The sequence below is a fragment of the Gordionus sp. m RMFG-2023 genome, chromosome 1 (genome assembly GCF_954871325.1).
Source record: "Gordionus sp. m RMFG-2023 chromosome 1, tfGorSpeb1-WG-v2, whole genome shotgun sequence".
Taxonomy (NCBI): Eukaryota; Metazoa; Nematomorpha; class Gordioida; order Chordodea; family Parachordodidae; genus Gordionus; species Gordionus sp. m RMFG-2023.
The window spans coordinates 47,325,829-47,353,749 of record NC_088775.1 but is presented as its reverse complement, the minus strand read 5'-3'; the positions used below and the strand labels follow the sequence as shown (position 1 = coordinate 47,353,749).

General features: G+C 27.4%; 1 protein-coding gene across 4 annotated transcripts in view; it reads right to left on the bottom strand.

Annotated features, from left to right (window-relative positions):
* Positions 1-8,427: 8,427 nt before the first annotated feature.
* Positions 8,428-27,921, bottom strand: part of LOC135931439 (inositol polyphosphate 5-phosphatase E-like) — a 45,225-nt gene continuing 25,731 nt past the window's right edge. For 3 of the 4 annotated variants that reach the window (XM_065468549.1, XM_065468550.1, XM_065468548.1), the window contains 5 exons: positions 25,003-25,182; positions 24,313-24,428; positions 20,721-20,875; positions 10,333-10,376; positions 8,428-8,545 (listed from right to left, as the gene is read on the bottom strand). In XM_065468549.1, the coding sequence (XP_065324621.1) occupies positions 8,478-8,545; positions 10,333-10,376; positions 20,721-20,875; positions 24,313-24,428; positions 25,003-25,182 (563 nt within the window). In that variant the 3' untranslated portion in view covers positions 8,428-8,477. Of the gene's footprint in view, positions 8,546-10,332; positions 10,377-20,705; positions 20,876-24,312; positions 24,429-25,002; positions 25,183-27,921 lie in introns of all 4 variants that reach the window. The other variant, XR_010573041.1, reaches the window with a different exon arrangement.

The following is a 27,921-nucleotide window of genomic DNA, read 5'->3' as shown; positions in this document are numbered from 1 at the left end:
AAGTAATTTCATAATATGCTCGTGAGATCACCTAGAAGACTTTGCATTTTAAACCTCATAAATTCGCCATGTTTGAGGGCTTCTTAGGGACATAAAAATAAATTTTTTTCATATTTTTCTTTTCCAGTTTTGAGGTACAATATCTAAACTATATAAAAAAAAATTTATTAGTTTTTAAAATAAAAACTACTATATTTAAAAATGATATATAGGAGGTGGTGTATATATGAACGTTAACCAGTAATGGGTAGGAAAACATATAGCAAATATAAGACATTATGGTTCTACAGAGCCTTGAAGAACATAATGGATCTAAACTTAAATTTGAAGCAGTTCCTAAGGCTAAATAAAAACAAAAAATCTATAAAGAAATTACTAAAAATTAAATCGAACTACCTAAACCTCTCATAATTTTTTTTTCCTGTATTTCAGGTTATTTAATTTCTTCATTTCTCAATTTACCTCCTGACTTTGTTTTTCACCTTTTCTGTGAATTACTTACTTCACTGACATTAGCTTTTATTTATCTTATTGACTTAATGTACTAATTTAAATCAGTCCGTCCCATATTTTTAATTACATATACAATGTCTTAGGTGTTGTTGTACTTCTATACATTTTCCATTATATGAGTTAAGATATATTAATGGCATTTGAGAAATAGTTTGTGATTTGCGTTTCTTATGTGGGCTAGAATTAATCTTTGGCTCTTTTTAACTTAGTTTTTGGGTATGTTTTGTATTTTTCCATAGTTTTTGAGTTCGAAATGTTTCTGGGGTAGAGGGTATCCTTTTTTGTTTATGAGACATTTATTTGTTTATAGTCATCTATTTCTTTAATTTAATTTTTTTAATTTTATTTATATTTATTTTTTTTCTTCCCCAGTTTCTTTGGTCTCTCTAACATGTCCGCCCCCTCCATAGATTAATATAGGAATAGTGGATGTGCCCTCAGTCTAGAATATACCGATTTCTCTCTTATCTTCCATACTTTTATATATGTTTAAAAGTTTCCACTCGCCTTTGTATTAATTTTTCTTCTTCTTTGCAACTACTTTTATTATTAAGTATATTTCCTAAATACATTGTGACTACATTTACCCTGTTCTAACTATAAGTTTTTGAAGTGGTTACTTGTTTTTCTTGGTAAAAAGGAGGAAAACTATTTATTTTTATTCATTTCAATATTTTTCTTTATTATTGCTAGTTAACTAGATTTAACGTCTTTAACTTTTTTCTTTTTCAAAACATTACATCTTAATTGGAGTCTACATATAATACATTGGTCGTTGCCAGTGTTTCTCTTTTGTTTTTATTTATTTAGGAGTGGCAAGAGTTTAGCCTTGTTTTACTCCTTTTTACCTTGGAGGTAGAGGATTTTCTTCGTCATTGATTTCAAAGCATCCAAACATATATTAGTGGTTTTCTGGATCTGGAAGATTTTGGGGTCTTCCCTTTTCTGACAACGAAGCTGCATGGTTAACAGTATCAATAGCTCTGCTATAATTTACAAATGTAAAGTAGTAGGGGGTTTGTACTTACTTTTTCTGCATGATTATTTTTCTAAATTAATTTTTGGCTCCAGTATTTTCTTTTCTTGGCCTGTATATACTTATGTATTTTTTTTGGGGGGGGGGGAAGATTCGGTGTAGGTGATATGCTTGTGGTTTTTTGAGTGAATCAAAAAAAAATTTTCCATATACAGGATATGATGGCTATAGCTCAATAACCCTTTAATTTCTGTGGTCTTAGTTTTTGGGTAGTTACTTAGGTAGGATTTGTTTCATCCCACTGCAGTAGTTCCGATGTCCCATATTTTATTGAAAGAGGGCAAATAGGTAGCGATATTGTTATAGGTGCTATTTTTGGTTTTTCGGCTGTGATATTATCTAGCCCCGGAGCTTTGTTTTTTCTTAGTCTTTGACCACTTGTTATTTCATTTATGGAGAAACCAGTCGACAGTGGGGTGGCGAGGTTTGTAATTATGTTTGTTGGTAGAGTCTTTCCATGAGTGATAGACTATCATTTAACAATCAAGTCATAATGCCTTTTGTTAATCTTACAATTACTTTTCCATTTCCTAAAACTTACGGAGCTGGTTCCTATTTCTGCGTCATAGTTCCTTTTTCTCATATCTTTATCATTATCAAAGACCCTTTTCGCTATATAATCTATCTATCACTTCATAGAGTATTTTGTTTCTCTGGAAAAAGAAAAAAAAACCTTTGTTGTGTGGTGTTTTACTGGATAGTCATAAACCTATTACTGACTAGTTTTTGCCTATTCATTGAAATTTTCACCTATTTAAACAATTTGCCGTAAACCCATTAGCTTTTTCTTATTTTCATGAATAAATTCTAATCTCAATTGATATGAACACATTCTTAATTATTGATAGTAATTATCAAGTCTTACATTAGATGTTAAACTTAAAATTAGCCGCCACCCACCCTTAAAGTAATTAAATTATTTTTGCAGTTCTTGGGTATAAGCTTTTGTTTTGCCCATTTCTTTTTGTTTATTAGCCTATAGACGAAGCAACAGTTCTCGGACTGTTGCGCGTACAAGTACGTGCGGCTTGCCCACAAACGTGTGAAGGGCTCCTCATTTTTCTATCCTTAATTAACTATCCAGTTTGATGGATTTTTGAGGAAAACCTAGCGTAGCTCTGTTGTATCAACAACCAGAGGGCGAAAATGCTTATATCACGTATCACGTATCTATTAACATTTTAGATATCATTATATTTTATGAAATACTAAACTTAAAGGCAACTGAATTATGACAACGATGAAATCTAAACAGTTAGTATCTTTAATATCAATACTGGATAGTATCTTTTAATATTAATATTAGATACAAATATATTTTAAGAATCATATTATTTGTGTTTATGCTTTAGTTGTATACTTATATTTAATAATAACTACATAGAAAAATTATATAGAAAATTACTTTAATGTCATTGTTTTTTAGAAATTAAAGGTTGGACAAAATTACCTAGATAGTCACAAGTTGCTTTCTTTTTAATGATGATATGATACTTTTCTTATGATACCTGTTCTTTTTAATTTAATTTTATTTTAGTAGCCTTTTTATTATAACCTTTCTACATTCCTTTTGATTTCTCTCTTCCTTCCTTTATCTTTAATTTCTTATTACCTTCCCCTCTCTTCTCTTTTCCTTTCCCTTCTTTCCCTTTTCCTTCCTTTCCCTTTTAATTCCTCTTATTACCTTGCACTTTCTTCACTTTTCCTTTTTCTTTCCCTTAAAATTTTTTCTTTCCCTTTTACCTATATCTTTTCCTTTACATACTTTCACTTTTCCTTTCGCTTCTCATTTCCCCTCCTTTTTACCTTTCCCTTTTCCTTCCCTTCTCCTTTTTTCCCTTGCCCTAAAAAATTGTAAATCTCGCTATATCTTCTAAATTTTTTAAAGGTAATATTATAAATAATATTAATAGTTGCTAGGAAGTAAACACTTATATATATTCAAAATGATTAATTTTCATTTTTAGCGATTTTTTAAAAAACTAATTTAAATACAAGAATTTAATTCCTTAGCATCTATTAATAATATTTTTAAATTTACTTAAAAAAATTTCTAAGATATATAAGCAGGATTCCCAATTTTTTATATTTTTAGCTATTTTTATTTTAGCTATTTAGAAGAGGCCCTTGATGATGAGAATATTATTTTAAGATCAAAATGTCTTTTGCACCAATATATCGTGGACAGTTGTGCCAAACAGAAAATGCTTCGATTAAATTCTATACGTAGTAATCAGTCCAAATTACACGCAGAACTCTATCAAAGCATTCATGATGCTATTTTAGAGAAGGATACTATTACTAACACTCTTGGCAGAAGAAACATTCTGTCTTCTTTTACCCGTGGCCCAAGGCATATGCATCAACATTATCAGGACGCCATGGCTATTATATGCTGCTTTGGTAAGCCCTCATTATTCATTACTCTCACCCGCAACCTTAAATGGGATGAAGTTATGCGTGAATTATTTCTTCATCAAATTCCAAACGAACGCCCATATTTGCCACTTTTCGTCAAAAATTAAAATGCATTTCATAGGATTTGCTCAAAATGTAAACAGATACACGCCTTTAATAATTATTCCTCATTATTTTTTATAAAATATAAATTAATTGCAATAGCTAATTGTTTTATTAATATTGAATGGCATATTTTTAATTAAAATAAATAGCATTTTTTATTTCGTAACAGGATAATATGGCCCTTGTCAAATTCTTTGATAAATAACTCGGAAATTCAAGATATACAATAAATTTATCTGAAAAACAACAATAAGCCAATGGAATAAACATTTATTTTTTAGAATAATTTTAAATCATAATACAAAAATATAGAAATCATCTTTTTATAAATAAAAACGTGAATAAAATAAATATATTCACTGCATATTAAATAGGCTAGAAATCAACATCCATTTTTTTACAGGATAAAATATTATTTTTATTTCAGGGATAACAAATAATGATGCAAACAATAATCAAGCATTATAAAAATCAATTTTGTCTGTAGAGTTGTAGCAGTGGACGTAATTTTAATCCATATTTTTCTCCATAACTTAATTTTTTGGGGTTATCTCCAATAAAACGAGGTAAGATTTGTTATTTCTTATAAAAATATTAGGAAAGAACTGATTTTGTCAGGATTCTATTAAGAGGTGTGCTCAGGGTTTTCCAGTTTCCCTATTACGTATTAACAGGATTTTTTTTGTATTTATACTAGAAGCTAACCAGCAGAATGTCTGGTGAATCAGAGATTTCCCCTTCATTTGATGATAAATTAATTAAAAATTTAACTATATCCTAGTTTGGGAAAAAATTTTCAAAATTATTATGAAGTTGGGCTAGGCTTGGAAAATATTCCTCAAAATTAATATGGGCTTTGACCTGGCTTGGGAAAATCTTTTACAAATTATTATGGGCCGGGCTTGGGAAAAAGTTTTTAAAATTATTATGGGTTGGACCAGGGTGAAATAATTCTCAAAACTATTTTGGGCTGGGATTGAGAAATATTTTTCAAAATTATTAAGGTATTGGAAGCTTAAATTTTTTAATATAGCAGGGTATGATCAAAAATCCAAAGGCCATGAAGATCTCTGATTCTTATAGCATTTTTAATTGCATTAATAATTTTTTTAAATTTTATTTTAGTTCTGAACTACCAAAATTATTATGGTTTTAAACCGGACTTTGAGAATTTTTTCAAAATTATTGTGGGCTTGGACCTGGCTTGGAATTTTTTAATATTAAATATTACCGATAGGTAATCTAAGAATTTAGATATGGGTCTCAAGTAAAAGCTAATTTAAATATATTTTGACTCACAAAATATCACTCTTAGTCTTAAAGGGTTGGACTTGGCCTGAAGGGGAGAGGGTAAAAAGAATTGGATATGGTTTTTAGCGTAACATATATCGAAGAACGAAAAAAATTCTCAATGAAGTTTTTTAAATGATCTTGCACATCTATATAATTTTAATCATTTCTGCACAAATAGAGGAAGTCGAAGCGAAATAATGTTAATCATATCAGGGAAATCTCTTAACGAAATTTATAGAAATCGAACAATTTATAAAAAAATTAGGGAAATTTTTTGTAGCCAGGACATACATCACCTTACTCATATACTTGACCTTTGATATTACAGATTTATTTTCAAAGACAATGAAGCTGTTGATAAAGGATTAGATGTTATAAACCGAATTTCTGGATACCTAGATTTAGAGATCTAGAATCGTTTCAAAAGAAGATAACAAATTAAACAATTGAAATTATATTATACTTGTTTATACATAGTAACCCTTCAATACTCTGGTGAAAGAAATGACATTAGTACTCGGGTGGGGTTTAATAGACCCCAATTTCAAATGTAGATATCTCCAGTTATATTAGAACTAACCTTAAACTTAATAAAATATTTATTTCTTAAGCTTAGATTAAAGATGATGAGGATAATTATAATTTGTGCCAAAATTTTTTAAAAAAAGCTTACTTTTTTTAAATTTCAAATATAACTTATCTATCAGATAATTATGATAATTCATAATATGGATCTTTATTCTTCATTATAAAAAAAATTACACTAATACATTCAAACATAAAAAAAATATATAACATTGAAATATTTTGAATTTGACATGCAAAACTTTTATTACATAAAACATTAATGTGTTCTAAACATAAATTTATTTTACATATTTGAAAAAAAATATTTTTATTTTGATGGTTAGATTTAAAAATTCCAGCTAAATAAAGATTTCCCAGTAATGTCTTGAATTATGTCACATCAACAGTAGAACTTTCATATTGGTTTTTTACATATAATTTTAATTTTTCCATTAGTATGATAAATAATCTTTTCAATCATTTTTGGTGTTATGAACAAGTCAAAACATTTTTCTGGAGTGTCAGCTTCTTTCTTCATTCTTTTACTCCTGGCAGATGAATAACTAAATTTGTTAATGAGTTCTTATTCTTTGATTAGAAAGATCCTTTTTCCATTTAGTTAACTTATTTTTTTTTAGCTAATTAAAGAGAAATATACTTTAATAAATGATTTCATATTAATAATATTAAGTTTATTGTCTTCAGCTAACATTTCTTTATCTAATTCAGATTGTGTATCATGATCATTATCGTATATAAAATATTCATCCTCATTTATATTATCATAATCACCTCAAATAAAATGATATTACATCTTAAATAATTATATATTTAGTTTCAGAATCTGCAAAAATCATTTAAATGATAAAAATAATTTGAGAAATGAGTCAGCTGGTGAAAAATAAAATAAATCCACCAGAGAAAATCTGTTTTCTTTTTCATATATCTCATTCAAAATATAAAATATTTAAATTTTGTTTTAATAAATTTTATAATATAGTTTATTGAAGGGTTAATAGTTTATATATTTTTGACATAAAACGAAAAAAGATCAACATTGACCTGGAAAATAAAATTTCCCATTTTTTACCGTTGTTTCCCTATTTTTCCGGGAAATTTCCCTCAATTATAGTTTACTGAGAAATTTGTATCCCAGGGAAAACTTAATCTACAAATATTACTACAATTGTTTTTTTTACTATTTTAAATATTTTTATTAGTTTGTATAAAATATATATATATGTATAATATACATTAAATTAATGTTTAAGAAATATGCATACATTTTGGAAGGGGGGAGGGGGGGGGGGGTTAAAATGATATTCACAAAAAGTGTCATATTTCTAAAGGGGGGGGGTGGATTTCCCCTAGCCACGCCTAAGCAATTTTATCTCCTTTCCTTATCGAAAGTATAACCTTACCCTATTACCCTACCACTGAGTTACCTGTTTGTTTTTTCAGTTTTATGTTAAAAATCGTTTTTTGAAATATTTTTTTACATTTGTAACCATAACCCACATCTCTCTAGCCTCTCGATCATATCACTTTTCCTTAGCTTAGGTTTGTTTCAGAAAAATACCAGGTTCCATCAGGCCTTAGCTCGTACTTAGGTTCGAAATCAACGAATTAATATTACTTTTATTCTAGTCCACAGTCCTTAGTTTGAATCAAGAATCAGTAAAATACTGTTTCGAATCTTCTGGTGTATTTTATTTTTGGGGGTTTTCCACACTATCATGAAATATGCCGTAATAAAGCATTTAATCGTGACACATATGACCGACTATCTTGAGATTTAACTTACTGCCAGAAGATAGTATAAGGCCTGGTGCTATTATCCTTTGGGATTCTGGCATACCTATAATCTGGATTACATATACTTATCTTAATTTCCCTCAAATATTACTTCAATTCCATACATATAGCAGAAAATAAAATTTAAAAAGAATATATTATATAATTTTATTCCCAATGCAATTTTAAATGGTTATTTTAAAAGTATATACTTTACAAAGGATGTTAGGGAATTTTATTAAAGATAAAATTATAAATTTTTTATATAATACTATCGTTCCTTTTTGGGAATATTTAACCATTTTATTATTAATCTTAAAAAGGTTTATAATCAGTTAATAATACTTTTAAAAAAATTTTCCTAAAAATTCCAAAATTTTTTAAAAGTAAATCTTGTATAAGTTTCATGCATAAAAATCTTTCAAGATGAAATCAAAAATTTTTGCTCAAATTTATTGAAGATTTTTTCAAACTCTGGTTCATTTACTTATTATTTTCATATTCTTTTTAACATTACAATTTAAAACAAGATTTTATTTAAAAAAGGTATAAAATTGGTTTTTTAAATATCACAAGTGGATAATATCGGAATAGCCCTAATATATTTATAATGCAATTTTTTTGGTTGCAATGTAATAAATGATATTAAAAAATTTTCTCATAGTGATACTACCTTTATCGAAATATAATGATTAATAGATTCGCGCAAGTTATATTTACATATAGTACATAATAAAACAATATACAATATTCAAATAGTTTTAAGCAAATTTTGAGAAAAATCCTTCAATAATGAGAGCGGATTTAACTTTTTGTTACCTATAAATAAATATAAAACATTAATAAATATTAGCTTCTTTATTTTAACAGAAAATAATATTATGAGAGTACAAAATATTTAAACAACATTTTTTATTCCTTTTCAAATTCAAACATCATAGAAAAAAAAATCATTACCCCTATTTTTATCGTACTTTAAAAGAAAGTCGATTCTAAAAAGAGCAATTAAAAAAATGATTTTTAATATATTATTTTTAAAAAAGGAATATCTATAAAAATGTATTATAGAAAAGAATACTCAAATATTCCTAATTTTTAAGATAATTTTGCCTTATAAAGTTGGAGAGTAATATAGAATAAAATTCTTTAACCTAAGGCAGTTTAATGGAATGATATTAAGTAATTTTATTTTCCAAAGACCCATTGTGTCACCTTAAAAACACCAAGAGGAAATTTGTTAATTGACCTAAAAAACATTAATAAAAAGTAAATCGCATGTGCATAATTAGTTGAAACCTAGAAGGAGCATATTTATTAATAAATATTTTCTTTTTATACATTTTTTAATGAATGAATAAATAAAATTAACTGTTAATGTAAGGAATGCCCATTCTATAAATAATACTTTAGACATCGCCAAAAAATATTTAGTGATTCTGGAAGATCTCTAAAAATCTGAAATTCTCATATATATTTTGGCGGGAAGACAATATGATTAAAATACTCTGTGGATCTAGGGTTATCAACAATAAATAGACAAATAATTTTTTTAATCTTCATTAAAGAGTTACCAACATTCCTCAGCGAAGGAATATAAAAAGAAAAATTCCAAGTTAAAATATTGATTTGTCGATTAGTAAATTGCTATTTTTGGATATGAGATTTATATATGGATGAGTCACGTTACTGAATGTCCAATTAATTCCGTAGGGGTGCATAAATCTAGAAACATGAGCATGTGTTTTGCTTTTCAAAAAAAAATTAATTTTACAAAATGATTTACAATTCACTTTCAAAAATATTTGAACAAAATTATCCTATATTCTGAAAAAAATAATATGATCAACTGTAATTATAGATAACGCCCCCCCCCCCGTTCGCCATTTCTTAATTCAATGTTTAGCAAATTAAAAACATTTGTAAGAAAACGAGGACCAAACGAAAGTAAATTGATAAATTCCGGTAAACAATAATAAACATTTTGATAAATTATTGTATAATATTTTCTTCCTCTTAAATCTAGATTGTAAATGATTATTCTACTCATATTAAGATATTTATAAATCATTTTTAATTCATGACTAAGCAATATGAATTTTTTCAGATTATTTTGGTTATTATTTAAACAATTTGATACAGAATATTATTTGCAAATAAAATTTAAAATTTTAATACGATCTTATTTTAGTTGATTTTTACTTAATAAATTATAAGTTTAGCGTGAAAAATTATAAAAATTGCATTTAATCGAAGAAACGTTAAAAATAGGGGTAATGTCTTTTTTACTTTCTTATAGAATTTTTTTCTATGATGTTCGAATTTGAAAGGAATGAAAAAATCTTGTTTACATATGCTGGGTATCTAGAATATGAGTTTCTGTCCGAAGACAACGGGAAAATTCTGTTAAATAAATATTTTAAATTGTATCATTTAAAAAAATAAATAATTTTTGAACCGTGAAGACAGGTTCATAAGTATTAATAACAGTTCAGTACTCTCCTTTTGAAATTTATTTTGTAATTAATGGTTTGGTTTATAACTGTTCATTATGATTTCGCTGTTCGGTTCAACACCCTGATAAAATTTATATTAAACAAAATATTTACCAAATTCATAAATGCGTCCGTAAAAGGATTGATTGTTGCTGTTTCTATAATTAGTATTATTTGATTAAATTTTCGTAAATCATAAAAAAAAGGGTTCAAGTTAGCTTAAGTTAATAAAATCAACTTGTAAATATAGCGGAGAAGTTATTTGGATTTTCTCAAAAATGTTGAATCAACTAATTTAATAACTATTAGACTATAAAACATTGCGCCTCATTGTCATTTCAATTAAAAAATTATTCAAAAAAATGAAATTTTAAAAATATCAGGTGGGGTCTCGTAAAATCATCAAAAATATAATTAAGGACCTGGCCCAAAAATAGCGGGTGGGGCTGGAAAAATTTTTTTCTCAAAATCCGAGTCTGAAATAAAATAAAAATTTTAAATCCGGGTCCGGCTCAAAATTTCGACCTTCAGGTTTGATATATCTTATATTTACCCCAGTTGTCATCTTCCAGAATGCAACGTCTAACTTAGATATTTGCATGTTAGAAATAGAAACATGTCTTCAATTTAGTGCCAAGAATAACTAAAAACACTATCAAACAAATGTTTAAACCAGGGCTGAGAACTCGAACCTTCGATATTTTACAACTTCCCTCACATGATTTTTAAATATATGGTTCAGGGTTCAAAAATATACATATATATGTATTTATTAAATATTAAACTTATTTTAGAAAATAAATTAAAAATAACATTATATATTACACGTGAACTCTCAATCATGACATTTTGAAAATATTATGATAATTCGTTTGTAAAATATTTAAAATTGAATATTAATTCCCAGAATACTTTCAACTAATCTTTTGGTAGAATCAACTTTTATGCTAACCAAATTTATTGTTTCTCCTTTAATTTTTCTTACTCCGGGACTATTTCGGACATTTTTGATGTAGAGTGCCATAGAATTGTGAAAGTAAGACTTTTCGCAAAAATAATTATGAGTGGGATCACCCATCATGAAGTTATAATTTTATTATGCTAAATAATTTTTGGCTCATTTTCTCCGAAGATCTTAGAACCATTTTTTGTTCGGAATTACCGACAACCCGATGCATGGGTAGATGTTTTTCTTAATTATAGAAAATAATTAAATCGATAAATTATTTAATCATTTGAAATCTATAATAAAAAATATAATTATTTTGAATTATTAATGAAGCTTTAAATGGAGAGAGGATGTTATTATCGACGAACCTCCTTTTTTCCTGTAACTTAATTCCTTGGGATTGAAACTGGTGTCAGATAAATTGGAGATATTATCGTCATCACCTGCATTTGTTAAATCTGGAATATAAAAACTATTTCCTGGATTAGATCTTCATAATATAATATGGTAGTATGGCATGTATGCCCGAAATAAATTGGAGATATTATCGTCATCACCTGCATTTGTTAAATCTGGAATATAAAAACTATTTCCTGGATTAGATCTTCATAATATGGTAGTTATTATAATATTGGCATTTATACCCGAATCGCCTGGAATATTTTATTCTTCTATAAGTCCTGTTATATTCACACAATCGTCATCATCAAAAATGAGGTTTGATTGAAGGGCCAAATGATACATAATATATAGGGGATGATTGAAATTACTGATTTTTTGTAAATAATACACTTGAATGTACCCATCCTCCCTCTCCATTAACATCTCGTTTTTTCCTTTATTGCTCGTATTCTTCAGTAATTTCCTAAAAATTACAATAAAACTAGCAAAAAAAATTAGCAGGAAGACTCCAATTTAAATGCGCTACATCTTATTAGAATTCAATTTATTTGTTATTTTCATATTTTAAACATATGTTAAATAAATTCTGATTTAGTTTTAATTATTATTTTAAAATATTATGACAGCTTTTGCCAAGATAATCAAAAAAGTGACAAATTATTTTAAAGCGTGAAACAAAATTAATTGTTTTGATTTTTTTTAGAATAAAATCTTCTGCTCTTCAGATAAATCATAAAAAAACTATTATAATATATGATATAAATAATATTTAATTAATAAAAATGCTGTATAAAAAAGTGTCTATTTATGCCTAATATATCAATGCTAAAATATTAGGAAAAAGTTACGGATGACAAGGTGGGGTATATGCAGACACTTTAGCTCCAAAAAATTACAACTTATGAACAACCGAATAGAATCAAAATTAATTTTGCCATATCTATAACGCAGGCGCGTACGCAGGAATTTGGTCTGGGGGGGGGGGGGGGATAATAAATTTTTTAAGAAATAATATTTTAATTAAAAATACTAAGCATAAATTTATTAGGATTAATAACTTTTCTAATACACAATTTTAAACTAATGTGAATTTAAAAAATTATATATATAAACCGGCATTTAAATGTGAATCATAAAATATAAAGTGAATATAACCCACGATATGAATCACCTAAATGACCCAAAATTGAAATTTGAATTTTTTGAGCTTTTAAAATATATAAAGTATAAAAAATTTAAATGTTGTAAATATAAATTAATACACAAAAAGTTTCTTAGGAATAATTGTATTTTGTATGTTTTGAGCTAATTTTTCAATTATCAATCCTTGCTTGGCGTTAAATGTCTATGAATATTCAAAAGATCCAAATCATTCAATCTACTTTCAGATGTTGTATTTCATAGGTATGTTTTTCACAGACTTGCAGGCCCGGCCCCTGAGCCGGACCGTATTTTAATTTTTTTAAATATACCCGGGCCGGGCTCGTAATTTTTTTTTTAAAAACACCCGGGCTGGGCCTGAAAATTTTTTAAGAAAAAATATCCGAGCCGAGTTGTATATTTTAAAACCAAATATTTGAAATCGCCATTATTAGCTATAAATATCAAAAATAAATATAATTTATTTTAAAAAATTCGGGCTAAGCCAGCCGGGCCGGGCCTGAAAATTTTTTTAAAAAAAACCCGGGCCGGAAAAAATTTTAAAATAAAATCTGGGCCTGGTCCTGCAAATGGTACCTCTGCAAGGCTCTGTTATTCTTCTTAAAAAAGTGAATGTTCTCTCATTAGTTTACTAAAGAGCTGCTAATATATATAACCATTTTAATAATTGGGAGTATAATCTAAAATGTGTTTGAAATAAAAAGCATCCATAGCATTTTTTGGGACTGTATCAACCATAGTTAATCTTTTAATCATAGTTATTCAGCTAATAAGGCATCATAAGATATTTAACATCTTCATGATAAAAATATAACAAATATTTATATTTTTTTTCTATCACCATATGAAAAAGGTTGGGAGAGGGGACATTTGTTTTATAATACTCTTCTACTGATCCTATATTCATGTTTTGATGATGAGCTTGCTTGCTGCAAGTCGAGGGGGACAAATATTTAACACGTATAGCTCTGCTTTTGACTCAACAATAACATATAAAATATGAAATTCTTCAACAACACTAGCTCTATTTCCTTGAGTTCTAATAAAATGCTCTCCGCTATTCTCATTTTCTTAATCAAGTCAATGTTATGTTTTTAAAAGTATTACATAAAATAGTTGTATAATTAAATAATACATTCTAATGAGAAAAAAAATTTGGAATAAGTATTGAATAAAATAGTTTTCTTGCTTCTGAGGAAATATTTCTTTCAAGCCATTGTGATATTTCAGTAATAGCATTAATAATCAGCTCTTCTAACTCCAAAATAGCTGTTACTGTGGCGGAGACTCGATCTCGTTGGACAAGCTTGCAATTTTTCTCCCTGTTGGACAAGAAGTTTCAGAGATAATTATTATTTTATTAGAAATTTAGATAAATATTACGCCACTAAAATTTGAAAATAATAGGTAAATTACGCCAAGGAAAACTTGAAATCGAAATTGATTGATAAAATAACTTAGTAGATGAATGTGATAAATAAAATATATATATATATGTGTATATATGAGATAAGAATAAATATTAACAAATATAAATTAATATTAACAATAATATTTTTGAAAAATATAATCCGGCATCTGCATTTTTTGGCTTTGGGGGGGGGGGGGGGGGGGGGGGGGGGTTTGTCTTTCTGCTCCCCCCCCCGCTGCGTACGCGCCTGCTATAACGTAAAATATTGAGATACTAAAAGATCCAGAAAAAAATACCATAAGAATTTTAAATAATATCGTTTTTTGGTATGCTTACTTTCACCTGCGCTATGAAGAGTTAAAGATCATTATTTTCAAAAAACAAAAATCTTTATTCGGATCCTCATCAAATTTTTAAAATCCTTATCAGAATTTAATCTAAATTCATGTTTACTTTCATGTTTTTTTTAGATTTGAACTGCTGGACATTAAGGCTGAAATTTGAATTAGGGCACAATCTAAACTTACAAAGCGTAGACTTAGTACCCTTAATTTTCTTTATTTGTGTAAAAATGTTAAATACAATTGAAATTTTCTTCATAAAATAAATTTAATTATTAGAGAATATAAATTACACCTTGATTTATACAATATAATTAGATTAACTGTATGAAATTTAAAAACCTGCAATAAAAAATAAAAATGAGGAACTTTGATGGTTGATCTGAATTAAAAACTAGGCTTAAATTGTTTATATGATTTAAAAAAAACAAAATACATAAAAAAAGAAATTATATTTCCATATTTTTAAAGAAAAATTTAAAGTACAAGTAACGTTTTGCGTTACCGTTATTCAAAAAAAAGAAACGCGTTACCTTTCCCTTAAAAGGTAACTCCGTCACTTTCATTAAAATATTTTTAAAAGTAAGTAAGTTTAAATTTAAAATTTTTTTTTAAACCCGGTGTAACGTGTGAAAGTGATTACCATGAGATTTCGATCTCACACCATCAAAATCTCACAGCTATACCGTGTGAAAATGATTTCATGAGATTTTGATTTTATCGCTTCAAATACATTGACGGCCATGTAAATACTCAAAATCTCATCAATTTTTCTAAATCTCATGGATTTTTAAAAAATCTCCCATTATGAATTTCATTATGCTTAAATTGTCGCAATTTAAAACGTCAGATTTGAACGATGCTGTTAAAATGAAAACATTTTTATGTAATACTTTTAATTTGAAATCCTTTTTTCTCGCTTTGAAAGGGGGAAAAATGTTGAGCCCCTGGATAAGCCCATATTTGATAAATAAAATATTTTATTAAGGTAATAATGTTATATTATATAAATTATTTAAGGTGAATATGAATTAGTAACAAAGAATGTCATATTAAAACAAAATACAATCTATGCAATTTAAAAGAATTTATTAATGGTAATTGTCGTATTTTCATATACGAATTTATATGAATTTTGCATAATGCCAATCAACCAAAATAAATAAGGTTGATTGGATTATAATTAACATTTAAGAACACGTGATTTTATATTTTTTTGTTCGTGTTCGAATATAATTAAAAAAGAAATGATGATTAAAAAAATTATGAGATTTTTTTGATAATATATTTTTATATTTGAAATTTTTTTATAAAATATACGGTTATAAAATGAATATATATTTGTTTTGGAGATTTTTTTTGTAAATTGTGCTTTACTAATAAAGAATATTTTGTATAAATTAATTCTAGCTCCTAAAGGAACAATTATAAATTACCGATATAAATTAAGGGTTTTTTGTTTGTTTTTATACTTACTTTTTTTTCAGTGGTGCTCGTGACGCAGATCGGAAGATTTGGAATGATTCGGTTTTAAAGGTAAAACAAAATTTTTATTGATATATATTTTATCTGATAAATTTTTGGCATCGCAGTAGTACTAACACTAAATACGGATTTAATTGGGAATTTTTTGGTAATAATATCCATATATTCTTTTTATATAAGCATTTTTATTTAATTTGAATTAACTGGGAGGTGATCTTAATTAAAAGTTTATGAGCAAATGGGTTATTTTTTTAGGAATGGTGGGGAGCAGTTTTGGTGATAAAGTTCTCGTTTATAAGGATCTGGGTTATAAAGTTTTGTATAAGAACTTTCATGAATTGGATTTAGTAAGCAGCTGATTACTGTTGGGATATTGGTAATTATGTATTTATTGATTATTATATTGAAATTTTTGGTGAAAAGGGGTACTGCGGTACTGGCAGAAATGTATTGTAATTTTAAAGGACACTCCGGTGTTGGTTGTTTATGTTAAAAAAGTAGCAGACTTGGAAAGTAGTCTAAAAGGTGTTTTAGATGAAATCAAGGCTAGAAATGGTTTGGAGAAGTCCGGCAAGATCCTCCAGGAAGTAAAGGAGATGAAGGAAGTCATCAATGCGTTGATGAGGTTGAGCAGAAATTCTATGAGGTGCCATACATGTGAGCAAAATAATAATGGTAAAATTAGTTACAAGGAAAATAATGGAGTGTCAGTAAATAAAAAATTTGAGATTACCATTTGCAAACGTTGCGGGTGGAGGGGACACAAAAGGGATACTTGCGTGGTCCCAGAGCAAAGTTTTAAAGAGGGATTTCCGTTAAAGAAATCTGAAGTAGGAAATGCCAATGTAAAAATGGTCAGTATGAACGTGGCTGGATTATTTTTTAGGTGTAAAATGCCGGGACGTGTGGCTGTGGACTGCATGGAAATATCTCAAAATTTGTGTTGACTATATGATTGCAAAGTGAATCATATAGGAGTCGGGGCTCCGAGAGATCGGAAAATTTTTTATAACAAAACATTTGATGTTGTTAGTCGTGATAAGGGGAGTGATAAAATAAAAATAAGTAGTTATCCTCGTAATTCCTCTTGAAGTGATGTTAATCGGTTTAAGTGGGAACAATATCCGAGGGATATTTTCCGTTATTCCCTAAGAAGGGATGTCAGGAATTTTATTTGAAAAAAATGTCCCACAAATCTAGTTAAAAGAAATGTAATTGTCAGTAGTAAGCCTTTAAATTCCGAGTCGAGTTGAATTTAGGGGACAATGTGAATTCTAATGAAATTGTTATTTTCGATAGAATAAACATTGACTCTTCGATTGAAACATATGATATTTTAATGACGGAGAGATTAGATGAACCATGTACATGTTCGAGGGTTAATTTGAAAATTGACCATAGGAATATAGAGATGCTGTTTGATACCGGGGCTAGTATTTCTCTAATGTCTCAGGAGAATTTTTATAAGTATTGGCCTGGGGGTAAACTTGAAAGAGAGTTTGGATATTCTATGGAAGCTGTAGAGAATGACTTTGACATCAATGATGTTGAATGTATAGAATTTGAAATCATTGAAAATATTATTTAATACTTCTTTAAAATTTATTATGATATTGTAAATTTAGTAAAAAATTTTATTCAAAAAAAATTATTTATTTGTTTATTTAAGGGTCTAAAGAAGCCTCTATAACATAGCCTCAACACATTCATTGTTTGTGCCATACGATAAGTCTAATTGCCACAACAGATGTCGAGAGCTATTAAGGATTCTCCTAACATTCCTAAAATTCATCATCCTGCAATAGCTAAATGTACTAAGCTATGGAATGCAAATAATAGGCCTAAAACTGCAGAACTTATCAAAGCAGTTTTAGGAAAACAATTAGTTACACCTTGTTGCACTAGATGGAATAGTTTGTATGATAGTCTTCATAGTTTATTAAAATTTAAAGGCGAACTTCCTAAATTATGTTAAAAATTAGAATTTCCTAAATTAAGAGATATTGAAATTCAATATTTAGAAGAATATTGCAATATAATGGCCCCATTGGCTATAGCGATTAACAAAATACAGAGTGAAATCAACTGCTATTATGGAGAATCAGCTCCAATTTTAAATGTCGTTAAAAAAAAATTATAAATTTAATTCAAACCAATCTACAATTTTGCAAACCATTAGCTTTGCCATAGAAAATTCTTTAAATAAAAGATTTAAAAATATATATGATTTTGATAACAATTTTAAAAGTGATTTTTGGCAACTATTTCTCATCCCTATTTTAAAACTCGTTGGATTTGAAAAAGAAAAAAAATACCTTCAGGATTTGTTATTACATGAAGTTTTAATTGTTTTTAAAAATAATATTGAAATTAATACTTCAACAAAATCTTCAATTGATGAAGATGATGATTACTTTTGCTTTAAAAGTACCACATCCAATTCTAATAATTCAATAAATGATATTGAAATAGAGGTCCTAAATTATATGAAAGATGACAGGCGGAGTATAAATATCTTAAATAGTTATAAATATATAAAAGAAATATTTATTAAATATAACACAATATTACCCTCCTCAGCCCCCGTTAATATGGTTAATAGACCAAATCGTCAAAGATTGAACGATAAATTATTTGAAAAATTAATAATATTAAAAAATAATGCTGATTTATTATTATTTACTAATTATATAATTATTAAATGGAATATCGCATTATCTTTTATAATATAATTGTTTTTTTCTACAATTTATTTTGAATATTTTTTTATAAATTTATATTATAGATAAGAAAATAAAGCTTTATACATTTTGATTTTGACTATTTAAAGTTTTTTAAAAAAGTATCTTGTATCTTAGATACTTTTTTTTAAAAAACAAGTATCTTGTATCTTATTGAAATTTTTCTAAAGTATCTAGTATCTTGTATCTTAAATACAACATTTTATAAAGTATCTGTATCTGAATACAATTTTCTGAAAATTTGCCCAACCCTGACAGAGGGTAGGTACTGATTTTATAGGATAGGGTAGAAAGGGGGATTTGCCTCTAGTAAATTTTCTGTCATGTAGAAGTTTTACAATAAATTAATGTCAATCGAGAAGATACACCTTGTATAGGAAATCTGAAGAGGAAAAGCTGAGGGGCCTCTGGGTAGTAATAGGATCGAAGTCTTCAGTTAGGACCTACTTAATTAACTTAAACTTGTTTTACAATATTATTTTTTAAATTAATATTGTATATGTCGTAATTTTTAAAGGGATCATGACTATCCGGGATTTAATGGGATAACTAAAAAATTAGGGTTGATAATTAAGGAATGTAATCGTGATAAAGAGGAATCTTATTTTAAAAGCGTTTTCCACGAGTTTCGTTGCGTTTTTAATTTTCAATTTTGTTTTTTTTGGCCTTATGATATAAGATATGTCTAGTATAGGGTATCATTCGATAGCTAATCAAAAGATTTATTCAACTGGAGGTCAATCTCTGCCCCAGTGATAATACCGTATAGTTCTTTATCCTTTAAAAAATTGAAATTTTAAAGGGATCCCTTTAAATCCCGTGAAGATCCCGGATAGTCATGATCCCTTTAAAAATTACGACATATATATTAGAATGGTAGTAAGGATCTTTTACCTTCCTCAAGATTACTAAGCTATAATTCTAATTATTACAAATGATAAATTATGCAAGATAACAATGATGATTATTGACTGAAGCCTATCAATAATCTAAAATTTATTATCCTAGGCACTTTTTGGTAATAAATACAAAATAAAAATATAAAATACAGACTATAGATAGGAGCATCGGGTTTTTAGAAATTATACCAATTTACATAAAAAAAGCAAAACAATCAGATTTACAATTTAAAAAAAATTTCATGTACATATATTCGAGCCAACAAGAATAGCAACTACACATGTAACATTCAATTTTATTTGTATATAATTATAAATAATCGACTATTTAATCATAAGGAATTAAATTTATATTATTAAAAAGTGAAATTTTACTATTTAGTCTTAACTCTAATGATGTTCCTTGAATTTACATTTCTCATTATTCGATTTAATAATCTTTAAAAAAAAATGAGCCCTTGAAATGTAACAGTATATCTCTTGCAAGGCATTATAAAATATTATTCTAAAAAATAAATAATAATTATTAAACAGTTAGGTTTTATACCATTAATGTTTTTCCAAATTATTTAAAATTCATGTTATGAAAATTTTTACTTTAGATTTATCGCTTCAAAAAGATTGGGGCCATTTAAATCAAAATCTTACAACCCATCGGTGGGATTTTGATGGTGTGAGGTTTCGAAATCTCATAGATCACTTTCAAACGTTACACCAACCCTAAATATCAAAATGGCGCGGATTCAGTAAAATAGAGGGTTCGGTTTTTAGCTATGATTAAAACTCAAACGAAGGCTTGTAACCAAGTTCACTTTATAGAAGACTGGGGCTAAAGACCATGATGGAACAGAAACAAATGTGGCTTTAAAAAAGGATATTAGTAGAAAATCTTAATAAAACTCGGTCAACACTAAATCCATAATACATAACCGTTTTTTGTACAATTCCAAATTCAAATAAGTATGAGATTTTAACAATGACAGGAGAATCATTATTCTCCAATGACAACTGGGCCATATAGATATATTTTTTATCTCGAATTTCTAATTTAAAAAATCAAATCTCTTCGTCCAATCTTTTAAAATATTATTTATAAACCGCTGTTTCCATTACTTTAACTCAAGTGAGGCAAATATTTGGGTAGAAAAAACGCCGCGAACTGGTTTGTGGTCGGAACATTTAACAAGACCTACGTGGTCATATAATAAACAGTTAACAGGTTGAACATTTTTGTCGTTACTTATTTTAAATTTGTACAAGATCCGGTCCTAAAACATAAGATTATGTATAAAAAATATGTGTTAGGCTAGCTATAAAATCTCATTTAATACCAAGATAATAAATTGGAATGTATGTAAAATGTAGGGCTGTGCCGATCCACATATTTTTTTACCGATCCCCAATATCTTCCGATATTGGTTTAAAACCGATCCGATATTTATATTCCACTCCCCCCCCCCCTTTGAACCAAATATAATTAAGAAATCAATATTTTTTATACAAAAAATGGAATTAAGCATTTAATTTAATTTTTTTATTTCTAAAATAATTAAAAAAAGTTTACGGATATTGGTAGTATTCAATGAATTTTTCATTATTCCTCCCCGTGAAATTAGAATTCCGCAGATAACGCATTTTGCAAAATTATCTTTGCCTTTGTAAAATATTTCCATAATTCAGATACCATATTTAAAAAAATTCTTTTATTCAAAGTATAAATAATAAAATTTGGCCTTATTCTTTATTTCTTTTTTTATAAAAAAACTTTTAAAAAAACTATAAATCTATTTTAAAAAATAATAAAATTTATGGGGTTTGTGCATTTGCATTGTTTAAAAAAACATATTTAGAAAATAATATAATAATGTGAAATAAGTATACATAACATAAAATAACAAAAAAAGATCGGATGGGTTTTTTTACAGGTATCGGCCCGATTCGATATTTTTGGAAAACGTTAAATATCGTGCCGTACCGATCCGGTATTTAATATCGGCACAGCTCTAGTAAAATGTTTTAATGGGTTTCGCACACAAAATATTTTTTAAAAATGATATCGGAAGGAAGGAAAATACATTATAATAGTAACAGTAGTGTGGTAAAATTGCTTGGTTGGGTCAAATTAGCATGATTTTTGGTTGGGTTTTTGGTTGAAAAAATGAACCAAAACCAAATTGGTCGACCAAATCCATCGAATAAGCACCGACCCGATTTATTTTTTATAAATTTAAATATTTTTTTATTATCACATCAATATTTATCAACAAAAAAATATATTATTTAATATTTTTATTTATTATATTATGAAAATGGCTTGATGTTTTTTAATAAAAAAAATGATATGCTGCTAAATTGTAATATCATTTTAACAATAAATTTGTGATTTTCACGCCCAAAATTTTAAGCAATAGTTTATTTGATAAGAATTTTAAATTTTGTAAATAAATCTTTTTTGAGAAATTCTTTTGTGAATTATAATATAAATAAACATTAGGTGAATGCAATATTTTATAGTTTTTTTTAATCATTTTTCTGAAACTATTTTTTAATTCTTCTAAATTTATAATTATTTATATAAAATATATATATTCAATCGTTCACCTTAACAAATATTTATAAAATGGAGATATCTTATCTAACAAAATTCTGTATCTTTATTTTAATATGCCCAGGTTCAAAATAGAGCGGGGATAGTGTTATCACACGTCATTTTCCTTAAATATTAACCATAAAGATATGTAAAGAAAATAATTACTTTTAAATATTTTGATGCTTAGTTTATTTTTTAAAATAACCCCGGTCTCCCGTATTAAATTTTTATATTGAAACAATCTAGGTTTTATATGATTAGATTAGCTTAAGATTAGTTATTCCACACCTAGTCCCTATAAAAATAGATATCATGCACACCTGAATATAAAATCAACGACAATATATTTTAAATATGAAAATATAAAAAAATACATATTTAAATAAATATAATTATATTTATTTATATAATTCGTCTGATAAATTAAATATTTTGCCATACCAAAATGATAGGGCAAGGCATTGTCTGAGCGTTTTCGATGACATCCGATTTCTTTTTTTAGTAACAGTATCTCCATTATGAGAAAACCCGCTCGCTGGGGACAGTACTAGTTTGTTGAGCCAGAAAATCTCTCGCCATTTCAGTAAGGCATGGAAATCGTGTCTAATTTCCTCTCCACCAATGATATATTATATTAATTTTTACTATAAATAGTTTTTGAGATATAAGTATTTTAAATTTTTACAGATTATAAAGCAGCTCTTTTTGTACCGTTAAGCCTCTAACTCGAGAGCCAGGTCTGCTAGCGAGCTGAAATAAACGGCTTTCTCATTTTCTTATCTAAGTAATTCCACTACTTTTTAATAATTTTTAAAGGGGTCGGCCGAAAATGTGCCTTATTTGATTGATTTGACGAAATGGCCCATAAATTATATTTTTGTTAAATTTTAATTTTAGCTAATTTAAAAAGACACTTAGGAACATCTCATCCTTCAAAAATATCTGTTAGTAGCACAACCCCGGATGTGATGACGGGAATAAGAAAACCGTCAATTAGCGAAAATTTAAAATTAAATCATCTAATACTATGATATCTTATATTATCAAATATATCTTTCACAATAGAACATGAATATTTTAAGGAAATGATTTATTATTGCAATAAAGGTTTTAAAATATGGACCAGGCCAACAATGAAAAAAAATTAGAAACAATATATGAATCGGCCAAAGAAATAATTATCAAAAAATTATATCATATCAAGAATTTTGCAATCACTACAGATTGCTGGTCTAATCTAAATTCAATAACCTACTGTGCTATAACAATTCATTACATCAGTAGTGATTGGACAATGATCAATATGCTCCTTACAATTGTTTCGTTCCCACATCCCCATACGGGACAGGAAATTATAGATTTGTTTGCTTTATTGAATTTGAAATTACTTCAAAGATTTTATCAATTACTAATGACAACGCTAAAAATATTATTAGTGATATTAATATTTTAAAAGAAGATTTAAAACTTTTATACAAAAGAATCTATATAATAATCGTTGCTTAGCGCATGTTATAAATCTAATAGTTCAAAAATGCCTATGTTATTTATCTGATAAATTAGAGGTGATTCATAGACTAATAAACAACTTGCATACCTCTCCAAAATTAATGAAGGATTACACCAAGATTAGTGATGGTAAAAAATTCCATTAGATGTATCTACACGCTGGAACAGCTCTTATCCAATGATAGATGCTGTAAATAAGGTATTTTACAAAGTATTAAATTTTATATCATTGTATACATTATTTATATAATACAGAACATCGATGCAATTGTAAAGTTAGGAGAAATATCACAAGGCAAGAATATGTTCCTCATAAATAAAGATTTACGAGAATTATTAAAAGATCTCCAAGATTTTAATCAAATATTTAATAATAAATATGAATATTTCTGTTAATATTGAAATATTCGCTCTCTATGCATAAAAATATAATTGAGCAAAATATTAACAATCAGTTCACAATAAAATAATATAACTCTGGTTGATGCTCGGGTCGATGGATTTGGTTGCTAAGGTTTAGGTTCATTTTTTCGACCAAAAACCAGGGTGGTGTAAAACCAACTAATTTACCACACTAAAAAAGGATATAAAATTAAAAAATATTACAGTATATGAAGGAACGCGATTTTTATGAGATGTGTCATAAGTGTCAGTTCCAATATCGTATTTGTAGGTTGGTGGAAAGGTTATAGGTGATTCTCTAAATCCACGAAAAAGAATTCCTAAAATTAATTAATTTTTTTGAAAGATTCCATGATTTAAAATATAAAATTTTACTTAATATCTGTTGAAATGCAAAAATTGTATATAAGTTTAAATAATCGTTCATTTACGTCGAATGTTTCATAAAAGAATATTAATGGTAAAATTGCCTTAAAAGGAGAATAAAAATGACCTAGAAGTTACATAATATTCAAACCGGAACTCTCGGAACCGAGATAAAACTAGGAACAGGAACCAGATCTCTTTTAAAATATATAGAAACCCGAACCAGATATAAAAACACTATAAACAATTTATATGTTTATTATTCAAAAGGTTGTGAACATTGTGAAACCAAAACAAAATTAGATCAACCGGAACTTTTTTTTAAATTGAAAAATATTCCGAGCCATTTTTAGTTCAGGTTAGCTCTTATTATAATTAAGTGAATGATACAAAAATTTGGTTAATCGATAAACTTATATTATGTCATTTAATAAATTGTATATTAATGCAACAAGCAAGATCGAAGATTTTAAATTAAGTTGTATAATTGCTATATAATTTATGGTATTTGTGTATAAATGATAAAACCTCGATTCATGATACGGTGAAGTTGGTCGAAGGCTACAACGGAACTGAAACTGTAACGTTCTATCTTCTGCTTCTCCTCAATCTTGCGCCGTATAGTAGGTTCGGTCGTATCCTCCAGCCGAAAATTGAAATCGCCGAACCAAAATATATTGTCATAGATTTCAGTCACATCACGACCAGCTATAATATATAATTGTAGTGTTGTAAACGTTACTCCAAAAAAGAAAAGCGTTATCTTTACTCGTTCTGTGATAAAAGGAAGAACGCGTTACTGTCTATTAAAAACTAACATCAATATAAAATTTGCAACCTAATTTTTGGATAGTTTAAAATTTTTCTGTAATACTCGTTACTTAAAAAAAAATACCAAATATTAAGTATAAATTTCCTTTTTATTTATTTTTTCCCCATAGATAATAAAATTAAACAAAAATAATATGTTATAAGATAAGTTTTTTGTAATCATTTTTTTCAAAATTTTGATCAGTTACACAAGAGGGCTCACAGTTTCCGCTGTGCTAATCACATGTTCAACTGGCGCAAAGGATGGGAAGAGGAGGTTGTGTTATAATTAATAAACAAAAATTTTAATTGAGGGAATTCATAATAAATATTTAAAGAATGATCTTTATTTTCAAAAACTTTATTAGATCATCTTCATTAAAATCTATCTTTATCAGAATTTAATCTTAATTCATATTTTTTCCCTTATGTTTTTGGAATTTGAGCTGCACATCAAGGTGAAATATTTGAATTAAGGCACAATCTACACTTACAAAATGTAGACCTAGTACCTTTAATTTCTTTATTGGTGTAAAAAATGTTTCATACTAGGGTCAGAGCTAAATCATCTTCACCTGAAGAAATAAATAGTATTGATATATACTTTGTAAAATAAATTTTAATGTTAGAGAATATAAATTAACATACCTTGATTGATTCAATATTAATTATAGTAAGAATCTTTATTATTTAATCTTATCCCTTTTACCAGCTCATCAATGTCTATTCTTAATCGCAAATATCTTTACATATATTCCGTTCTGCATTTTTTTTTCTTAATAAACAATTTCATGACTAAAATTCAGGACAATTCAAAATATCCGTCGAAAAATTTTAAATAAAGAATTATCACCTTTTAGCTTTATCATCCTTCTAATCATACAGATTAATAAACTATGATTTCAGGATTCATATCCCCCGCCGACTATTTATTGGATGACGGAGCAAATAGGTGGGAGAGCAATACACCCTCAAACACTCCTTTCTAATTAATCATCACCAAAAAATTTTAAAACCCTTAATACTCAACTTATAATCAGCCATATCCTTCAATCCACCTTTAAACTGTATCACTTATCCAATCAGAAGACAGATTTGGTGGTCACGAATGGTTAGAAGCATTCCCTAGTCGTAACCTTAGTATTTTTTATAAGATTAATAATTGAGTCGCCACCAGTTTACGCATAGGGTATAACATAATTTAGCCTCACACTTGTGTTAAATGTAATACTCTAGTAGATTCGAAAGGCAGACACGGGCTGAATTGTTTATTCAAGGAAGACATCAATGCCACACTTCAACAAATCATATCATTAATAAATGTTCAGCAGCCGTTAACATACAACCATCCCCTGCAGACAGATTAAGACCTGACGAATGACTACAATTCCCAGAGCCCTCGGTAAATCTTTAATATGGGATTTTACTTGTGTCCCATCATTCCCTTCTAACACCAACATAAATTTACAACCCGGGTCAAATCAAAAAAATATGAAGACCTCAACAACTTTATATTTGTATAGTCATCTCCATAAAATGCCACTTTTCGCTTAAAACTTTAACCATAAGTTCCGAAATCAGTCATTTCACCAACGAGGCTAAGTAATACCTTTTTATCCGACTAATTTATTTAGGAATATTTTTAATTAATTAATTTAAATATATTTTCATAGCTTTTTAAATAATTTTATTTTATAAAAAAAATTAACAAAAGTGTAATAAACAAAATAAAAATGAAGAACTTTGTTGGTTGTCTGAATTAAACCCTATCTTAAATTATTTATCTAATTAAAAAAAATATAATAAAAATTATTTTTTAAGAAAAAATTTAAGATAACCAATAAGGTTTTGCGTATGATAGAAAGAATATAAAATAGAGTTCTGCAGGCCAGAGCCCGGCGGACCACACTATTATAATAAAATATATGTCTGGCCCCTGTCCCGTAAAAATATCAATTTATAAGTATTCTTCCTTGTTTTGTTTAATTGAATATTACAATTTTAAACATATTTAAAAAAATAAGAAAAGTTATTAAAAAAATCAGGTGGGAAATATTTCATATTCATTCTCAATATCCTATTTAGTAATAAATAGAATAAAATAGATAATAAACATGATTAAATTATGAGTTATATTTCATAATTCTATTTATAAAAAGTTGGTCAGGACTAGGCCTTAAAAATTATTTAAATCGAGTTTACAGGTCTTTAACATAAATAGTCTATTTGTAGTATCATATTATTCAAGTCATATAAAAAGATCGATTAAGGAATCGTGAGTAAATTCTGTATTACAATAAAATTAGGTTCCTTTGCCATGTACCTTTATTAAAAAATCGTTATAAGATCATAATATAAATTTGCTGGATCATCCAACATCCAGAATTGAATCCTTTCGAAAATATGCTTAAACCTGCAAAAGTATTTAAGGGTTTTTGCCCGCCACTGACAAAATTTTGAATAGAGTGTTAAATTTTGTTTATAAGTACATCAATTAAAATCAATAAAATTTTAATTATAAATTCAAATCAAAAAAGGATGGGTGGATAATTTAAAATTGAATAGTATACATAAACATTTTTTATAATTTATAACAAACAAGAAAGGAAGTTGCCAGAAGCGGTTTTAGTAGACAGC